Raw genomic sequence first — 9,850 nt, 5'->3', positions numbered from 1 at the left:
TCAGAAAGGGTTCAAAGCTTGCATAGTTCATGGGAACAATTTGCTAGTCTAGAGAATTCTTCCCATTTTGGTCAGGACCTCCTATGGAGAGATTTATATGCAGTGTATGTCAAGAGGCAAAATAATGGCATTTCTCTGCTATACAATGACTCAGACATTTGTTGAGTTCAGAAATGCACCTTTAAACCAGAGAAAGAAAAAGAGAGTCTGCCCTGATCCAATCATTTTGAAAAGCCATGCACACTGAAGCTGGGACCAAACATAATGACAGGATTTAATTGCTAATGCTCTAGAGGCAATGTGTCTCTTGATGTGTTGACCTTTAACCCAAACTTCGGAGGATGAAAAAAAGGAGGGGATGGTTTCCTTTCCCCTTCTGCCCGCTGCCCCCCACCCCCTGCATCTGATCATGCCTGCCTCTCACTCAGTCCACATACCCCTAACATTCAACTCTCCATTGCCTTTCCCCTTATATACTTCCAGCTTTGGAGCCAGGATGAGAATGAATAGAACAGAAAGGAAGGTGGGAGGAGAATAGGAGAAGGAAGTCTTGCAAGCAGTTGACAGCTGCTGAGAAGCAGGGGACAGAATTATAACTGCTGAAATGAGAGCTGGACTCCTGGTCCCCTGATGCTTCTACCCTACCCCCCAGTATTTCATGATATTCAGGCCTTTTCATGTGTTTTCTGTTCACTGTCCCCATTCCACCCTTTTCTGGGTTTATATTTATAATCATTTCCTTCTCTACACCTTAAGCGCCCATTTTCTTCTTACTTGGTTACTTATGAATGGAAAAATCTCAAACAAATTAAATTCAAGGCTTTGCCTGTTACACACCTGCACCATGGCAACTTGACAGCTGAATGTAGCTGTAGAAAAACAAAAATATGCTGGTTAGTCTTGCTGTGAATTAATGACTACTGTGCTAAGTCATGGTGCTGCTCAGCAACGTTACTAGTCCATTCAGTACCCTGCTCTTTTACAAAACTTTCACACCTTTCTCTTAAAATCTTTCCTCTTCTCCAGCTACATCGGCCTGCTTTCTGTTTCTAACATGCCAAGCACAGTCCCACCAGAGGACCTTTTCATTTACTCTTGCACCTGCCTGGGGCATGCTGCATCTCACTCTTTTTTTTTTTTCCCTCCCTCATTCCTTCAAGACCCTGCTGCATATTGTCATCACTATCAGTCAGAACTTCCCGGGCCCCCCTATATAAGGCAGCAAGCACATCCCCATCACCACTGGCACACCCTGTTCCTCTAACTTTGTTTTCTTTAGCCGTTATCACCATCTGGTATTCTATATATTTTATGTGTGTATACTGTATTTTCTAATCCCCTGCTAGAATGAAAGTTTTATGAGAGCATGGATTTTGTATTTCTTTTCATTCTTCAATACCTAGAGCTTAATATAATGCTTTCTAGTACTCCATACATAGTTGTTTAATGAATGAATGGGTAGATGAATGCCCATTGGCTTTTGAGAATGTCCTCTTTCCATTTGCCAAGCCCAGCATAGTCCCCTACCCATCCTCTCATAGGTTTTGCATGGTGCCCATAGTTTCCAAGCCCAAATTTAGTGCACATCATCTAATTGTTGGAGAAAATATTTTTTATCTGGACTGTCTTGAGGAATCCAATATGCTTAAGTATATCATAGTTAGAGTCATGGTCTCATAGCATGGAGTCTGAAAGAGAGCTTTAGACTTAGATGATCATTTTCCATGTCATTTAATGGGCCCTGATAGTGGAATTGGCTTGTCTGAGGTCACTAAGCCATGTGTAATTTAAAATAAATATGAGTTAAAGTTGTTTTTCTTTTTAAAGCTCTTGCTTGGGATAATTAGAAACACCCAGAAATGATTGGAAACTCATGTGGTAATTATCTGGCCATGTCTTTTCCATTTACTGCATACGTGGGCTGGCATACCATCTTTTGGGTCCTTCATCATTTCTATTCAGTGAGGCGTACTTAGGTAACTGAGCAAGATTTCTAGGTATGTCTTTGTTTTCTTACTTTGCAGGTTTTCAAGAAGTTGTGAAATAAAATAATTTAAACTCACTACTTGTACCACACCACCATATACTTTGATGCTCCTCTATTCAATGAGATAAACACATAGTTGATTTTATTATAGCTGATCACAGTTGTCCTAATGTCAGCAGAAGAGAACTGACATAGAAATATTACTTTCTCATAGTCATTTAGCCTACAAGGACATCTGGAGTTATTAATCTGCCTCCAGTCTATAGCTCTCTCTAAACTTCCCAAAACAAATGGTTGTCTTCTTAAAGCATCATCCGTTTAACCAAAATGCTTGAAAGAAAATAATTTTCTTTTTTATATCATTTTTTTGTAATGAACAGTTTGGGATTGAGAAATGCATATTCAAATTTGAAAAGTGTGCAATCATTAAAGTTTTTCTTCCTCTTGAAATAATGAAAGCCTGAGTGGTGGGAGATATAAATGCAGGATACAGAGGGCAAATACTCCCAAAGCAGCAAAAGTCTTCATTAAATTATAGTAGTTCCCTCCTTATCTACTGGAAATACATTCCAGGATCCTCAGTGGATGTCTGATACCTCAGATAGTACTGAGCCCCATTGCTGTCAATTGGGACATGTTTCTCCGTTATGTCTTCCACCCAGAAATATAATTCCTTTTCCATCCTAACTCTAAGTACTTACCATGCACTGTGGCCGTAACTTTTGTATTTTGAAGTGTGTCAGGAAAACTAGCACGCATTTCTTTTTCCTTCACAATTTCATGGAAAGAAGATTCATTCTTACTGTAGAACTTAGCAACCTCAGCATAGAATTTTTTTCTTTCCTTTTTTAAATTGAAAACTTTGACCTTTTTACTTAAAGGAAGCACTTTATGGCTTGTCTTTGGCATATCCAAATTGCCAGAATCGCTATTCTTGCTCTTTGGGGTCATTATTAAGGAAAAGAAGGGTTACTTGAACACAAGTACTGCGAGACAGTAGATCTGATAACTGAGAGCTACTCAGCTACTGAGCGACCAATGGGCAGGTAGTGTAGACAGCTTGACAAAGGGATGATTCATGTCCCGGGTGGGATGGGGTGGGACAGCATGAGATTTCATCACACTATTCAGAATTTACTTCAAACTTTCAAATTGTTTATCTCTGGAATTTTCCATGTAATATTTTTTGACCATGGTTGTGACCATGGGTGTCTAAAACTGGAAAATGAAACTGCACATAAAGAGGGGGACTACTGTATCTTAATATGGAATTAGTAACCTAGGCTTCTAGGTTCTTGGGCTTGCAAGACATTCTAAGGGCCAGTTTTCTCACTTGCTCTGCAAAGGATGAGGCTAAGTCATGCAATTTGGGAAGTTGAGACAGGGCCTAAGACTTGATACTCCAGGCGATCCTCTCTCTTTTACAAACGCTGCTCCCACCCTGAGTATGTCAAGCCCCAGAAAATGGTATTGAAAGGATATTTTCCAAGATCCTTTGTCCCCACTAGAATTAAACCCCTCTTCTATTGTGATATTCACACAGTGATGTTTAGAGTCTAAATCATTTAGGTACAGTGAATGCTCACGTCCTCTGTGTCCCCGAGAGCAATGGCTGCAATACTCAACGTTGAATAGACCCTCAGCAAATCATAAAATGCAGCATATAGCACATGCTTAGCAAATATCTCAGTTACCAAGAGGATCAATGTACAATGAATTAGTAAATTAACTATAAAGCAGACACTTCTACTAGGGTTTTTTTTTTTTTAACTCTACAACCAACTTCTTGGCACCATAGGTCATGCGTCTAAATCTGACAGGCATGGTGCTGTTTTGTGAGTGTCTAGCTATGCTTTGAGATCAGCAACTAGCCCAGAGTATTGCACTAGTAGTTGATCAGTCAGATTTAATGGATTGAGTTTGTAGGTGAAATTGAGAGGAAAGCATGTTGGCTTGCATAACTTTTGAATGTGGCTGTTACCCATTTTTTGAATCTGATGTGGAGGTGACTAGGGAGGAGGAATGCCACTACTGCTGAAGTTTATTTTAGACTGCATAGTGTAGTCACTGAATAGGCTGTTCAGTGGAGTCTTGAAGGACCAATGCGTGTTAACTTACAATCTTCTAAAAACAATCAAAGGAGGCTTCAAATGTCTTGAATCATGGGGCAGAATGAAGAAGGGGGTTTAAGCTTTAGATGTACTAGGAGAGTAGGCAGTGGTTAGACCACTCAGCTGTATATTAGCAAGATGGTTCTTAATCTTCACTTTGCATGTACAGTGGGCTCAAAGTAAGTTTCCTTTATTCTGGAATGAAATGTAAGCAGGTTGGACTGTGAGGAAGGAACGATGAATGAAGAGATTTTGTAAACACATGTCTCTTAGCTACATTTTTGAGGGCAGAAAGAGGTAATGCCAAGAGGATCTTAGATTATGTCAGCTATCATTAGAAAGAAGAGACAAGCTTTAATAAATATAGATGAGCTGGGATTACAAAAATTTTGGAATGCAGACTCGAAGTTGTTTTGGGGTTGCAGGTTCTCACAAATTGTTTAAATAAGGAACAATTAAGATTTTGTCTTTTTTTATGGAGAGGAAATCGTTTAAATATTTACTTAGCATCTACAGTAGGACAGTGAGCTATAAATCCAGAAAACTTGAGTTTGCTGCTGTGCTTGAATGTTTTTATGGCCCTATTTCTACCATGATAAATACAATCTTTCTTACTGGGATATATAGGCACTTTTGGATGTGGTTGGGTGCAATTCCTACTTCACTGAACATAGGTTGATAGATGAAATAACTTTATAAAACAAAAATCTATTCAAATTTATGCTGCACCAATTTTGAGGTTTTCATAATTTGAACAGGGACTGATCAGAAGTTTCCTTTAGTATTACCCATAAAGACAGGGTTTGCTAAGCAAGTTAATATCATAGATAAGATTCAGGAACAATATTTAACTATTCAGGAGAAAACAATTTCCAGTCGATTCTTGGACATACACTGCTGATACAAACATTTGTAGTGCTGATAACGTATTAATTAATTCAGATTTTCCCCAGAGTTATTCAGAAATTTCTAGTTTTCAGTGATTAAGTACATCTGATCATTCCCCACTGGTTTGAATACATGGAGCTAGCTCAGGTTAAGTAGGCCTTGTGGCCAGAGTTGGCCATAGGAGCTTCACTAGCCTATATCCGATGGGTAAGAAGTTCTCATTCTTATACTTTAACTTTTGTTAATAAGAGGTAGAATAAATTGATGTCCCCTAAGTGCTAAGTAGAATATAGGGGCATAACTAAATTTGGAAGACGTTAGATTGATTTACTTTGAGTAGTCCATGTACAAAGTCCTCTAGACATCAAGGGATATTCATCCGTTCCTGGGTTGAGGGCCACACAGTGCCACCACTTTTTTACTTATTGTGGTTGCCCTGTAGGGGTTATTCTGTGACAGGAAGATTAGCACTTAAGACCCTATTGAGTATGCTTTTCAGTTTTTTATTGAAAGTCTTCCAAATGTCTCATGATTTTTTTGTTGAAGTGGGGAAATTAATCATAATGGAATCTGATATTGGGGTGGATTTAGTGTATGGGTGTACATTTTGAGTTTTATCTAAGCATTTCTATTATTGTTTCAAGTAATTTTTTTAATGTTAGCACATACACCTCCTTTTTTTGATTTTTTATTTAAGTGGATTTAGGTGGTACAAGTGGGTTATTGTTACAAGGATGAATTACATACTGGAGGTCTAAGCTTTTAATTTACCCATCACCTGAATAGTGTACATTGTACCCAGTATTTCATCCCTCACCCCCATCTTTCTTCCCCCTTCTGAGTCTCCACTGTCAATTATGACACTATGTATGACCATGTATGCCCATTGTTTAGCTCCCACTTACAAGTGAAAACATGCAGTTAAATAACTTTCTTGATTTTCCCTATAGTGACCTTGCCTTGCCAATCAAGATTTCTACCTTCATGCAATCATGGGAGGCTCTCAAAAGGCATTGATCTGTCAATAGAAAAAAAAAAAACCCCACCAAACTCTGTAAAATAATTTAAAGAGATTTATTCTGAGCCAATGTGTATGACCATGGCCTGCAGAGCCACACCCAAGAAGTCTTGAGCAAGTGGTCTCAAGGCGGTCGGGTTACAGTTTGGTTTTATACATTCATTTTAGGGAAACAGGAATTGGGGGTAAAATCACAAATCAATACATGGAAGGTGTACATTAGTTTGGCCCAAAAAGGCAGGACATCTTGAAGCGGGGCTTACAGATTATCGGTGGGTTTAAAGATTCTTTGATTTGTAATTGGTTAAAGGAAGCTTTGTCTAAAGGCGTGGAATGGTTTAAGATAAGATAAGGAAATCTGTTAGTCAGAGACCATTCACAACATACCAACTCAAGCTATGTGTTAAGCAATTGGTGGCCTGCAGGTGATTTAAACTTTGCCCTGCACGGTCTTAGGTTTTCTTAATAATTTAGTATCTTATTGTCACAAAGAGTCTGTTTTTTCTGTCTTATGATCTGTTTCAACATTAATTCTGGTAAACTGTGTTTGAACACTAAAAGGGAGAGGAGATATAATGAGGCATGTCTGATCTCCCTTCCCTTCATTACCAGGAACTCAGTTTTAAGGTTTTCCTGGGGTCCCTTTGGCCAAGAGGGTATCATTCAGTTGGCGAGGAGTTTAGGATTTTATTTTTAGTTTACAAGTCTTGTCACTAAAGAGCTGGATATCGAGAACCTGAAGAGATTATAGAATACTAGTATAAATACTAGAATACTAGCATACTAGAAACATCAATACTAGAAACAGGGTTATTCTGTATACAGAATTCAAGAACCATTTCTTTGGTATTGTCTCTGCAGGTGAAATTGCAAAACAATTTGGAACTTCAAAATTGTTAATAATCCAGGATACATGTATTTTATTTGTTAACAAAAAGCATGGCTACCTCAGCTGCACATGGTTATGTCCAAATATGGAGCATGAAAACTGGTATGTCTAAGTCAAAAGAAGCATTCATTAAAACAGTGAAAGGAAAGAAAATAGTTAAATTGGTTCTTTATTTCAACACTGGAGAAATTAAAAGTTTTCAGCTAAGTAATAATATTAAAAACGTGGTCCTTAGATCCTATGGAGAAAAAGAAAATTACCTGCATTTAACTTTCCAAAATAATAACTTCTTGTTTATTGAAAGATTATCCTCTACAGATGCTGAAAACTTGAAGACACTCCTGGACACAATCCATGAAAACAAGAGTCAGCCACACGGGAGACCTCATAAGCATAAGGGTATCTTAGCCAGCACAACACAGAAGGAAATCCACCAAACTAAATTTCACAAAGTTAATAAGAAATCAAGAAGTGGATCTTATGAGACAGGAAAAGGTAGTGAAACACCTGCCCTTCAGAAGAGACCATCAAAATCATTATTGCCTATTTCCAAAGGGTTTATAGAGAATTTACATAAGAAGAAGAAACAAATGGTATTGTCTGGTTCAGAAATGAAAGAGAACTTCCTGAAAGAAAACTCCCTAGGAAAGAAGAAATCCAAGATGAATCCCTTGAAATATGTAAGCCACAATCCGGAGAAACAATTCAAGTCAAAGGAGTTAAAAGAGAATAAGCAATTGGAGTTGGAATCTTTATTTAAGACCAACTCTACTGGAAACCCTTCCCTATATTCCACTGGTCTCCAAACTCTCGTTGAGAAAATATTTTTGGCATTTTTTTTGGAACCAGATTGTAATGAGTATGGCCTAGAGTGGGATGAATTCAGGATGTCCCTTGACTTACACCCAGATAAGCTATGGCAAGGCCTCCCCAATTTGGGAAACACCTGTTATATGAATGCAGCCTTACAGTGTCTATTTTCAATTCCATCATTTGCTGATGATTTACTTAATCAGGGTTTCCCTTGGGGTGAAATGCCCCTGAGTGCCCTTAGCATGTGCTTGGCACAACTACTCATTTTGAAGGATGTTTATAACATAAAAGTCAAGGAGAAGTTACTTGTGAATATTAAAAAAGCCATCTCAGCAGTTGCAGGGATATTCTCTGACAATGTACAGAATGATGCTCATGAGTTTTTAGGTCATTGTTTAGATCAGCTGAAAGAGAACTCAGGAAAAATAAACACAATTTTGAAGACTAAAAGTGAATCTGAGGAAGAAAATTCCCCTCAACAAGTTTGTGCTGGTGATGCTTCCACTGAAGTGTTTGTTTGTCCTGTCATCAGTAATTTTGAGTTTGAGTTGTTGTGCTCTATTGTTTGTAAAGCTTGCGGTCAGGTTGTTCTCAAGACAGAACTGAGCAATTATCTCTCTGTCAACCTTCCCCAAGGACCAAAAGCACTTCCTTTTTCTATTCAGTCTACTTTAGATCTTTTCTTTGAAGCAGAAGAGCTTGAGTATAATTGTGAGAAGTGTAAGCACAAGACTTCTGTTGCAGTGAACAAATTCAGTAGGCTTCCCAGGGTCCTTATCGTCCATCTGAAACGTTATAAGTTTAATGAGTTCTGGTCCCTGAGAAAGGATGCCCAGAGAGTCATTATCTCCAAATATTTAAACTTGTCTTCTCATTGCAACAAAAGCACTAAACCACCTTTTCCACTGAGCAAGAAAGCACGTATTAGGGATTTCCAAGTATTAAAATTTTTTCAAAACATGAATTCTGGAACCATCAGCTCATTAAGACATTCGATTAAGTTGACCTTGGAATCCAAGAATTCCCTGGCAGTACACATGAGATCAGACAAGGAGTCAGAACCACAAAAATACCAGAGAGTCCTTAAAGAGACAAGCAGAAAACAATGGCAAAAAGACCTGGAGAAAAATTCTAAACTGAATATAACACAGTCAGATGAGGCACTCATTGAAAAAGAGCTATTAGTTGGCTCAGTGATGTATCTAAATAACCTTTCTCTGATCCACAGAGATGGAGGTAAATTCACCAGCAGCACAGACAAATGTGTCACAAAAGTTCATCATCGAGAAGTTCCTGAAAACCCAAAGCTAAAGAAATACAAGAAAACCAGTATGTGTGTAGCTGTTGATAAGGTCACTCAGCCTACTGAAAATTTTTATCAAAATGAAAAAATTAGAATTCCAGAAGGATCCCAAGAAGGGATGAGAATCTGTAAAGAAGCTTCTCAGCAAGCACTGCCTAAAAGCTTTCCAAAGCCAGATGCCCAGGGACACACAAAGAACTGCAGAAGACCCACGAAATTAAATCTCAAGGATGATAATGTGAAGTACCAGGGTGCATTGGGTTCTAAAAACGACTCTAGAAAGAAATGTATTTTAGATAAGAAGACAGAGTCTAAAGCCAAGGAACCCAAAAGAAATGCTGATAAGGAAGATCTTCCTATCTATCAGCTCATTGGTATTGTCAACCATGTTGGTACAACCCCAAGATCAGGCCATTATGTCAGCGATGCCTATGACTTTGAGAGGCAGGCCTGGTTCACTTACAATGATATGCAGGTGTCAAATATCCAAGAGGCCCGGATGCAGGAGGCGAGGCTTCGTACCGGGTACATACTCTTTTACATGCATAATGAGATCTTTGAAGAGCTGTTGAAAAGGGCAGAAAACTCCCAACTTCATGGCAATCAGGCAGGGAAGACCCCTCAGGAGAAATAAAGAACAGACTCATTGCACAGAATTGCTTGACTGCCTCACTATCACTTGTGAAGGAAAACTCTAAACTCTTCCAGAAATACAGAGACAGTTAGCCCAAGACCAAAGTTCAAATAGAAACACTTACAGAGAAATCTCCATTCTAACTGTGACACATGCACCTCGATCCCACAGCTCTGGCTGATGAGCATCCTTTTTTCCTACAAGACT

The 9,850-nt window shown here is 38.6% G+C and overlaps 1 protein-coding gene across 1 annotated transcript; it reads left to right on the top strand.

Moving 5' to 3' along the window:
• The first annotated feature begins 6,943 nt into the window (after positions 1-6,943).
• On the top strand, positions 6,944-9,643 carry USP26 (ubiquitin specific peptidase 26). Its single transcript, XM_045537836.1, has one exon. The coding sequence runs from the start codon at positions 6,944-6,946 to the stop codon at positions 9,641-9,643; it is 2,700 nt and encodes an 899-aa protein (XP_045393792.1).
• The last annotated feature ends 207 nt before the right edge of the window (positions 9,644-9,850 follow it).

Source organism: Lemur catta, chromosome X (assembly GCF_020740605.2).
Source record: "Lemur catta isolate mLemCat1 chromosome X, mLemCat1.pri, whole genome shotgun sequence".
Lineage (NCBI taxonomy): Eukaryota > Metazoa > Chordata > Mammalia > Primates > Lemuridae > Lemur > Lemur catta.
The sequence above is the reverse complement of the archived record's forward strand: the minus strand, read 5'-3'. Positions and strand labels throughout refer to the sequence as shown.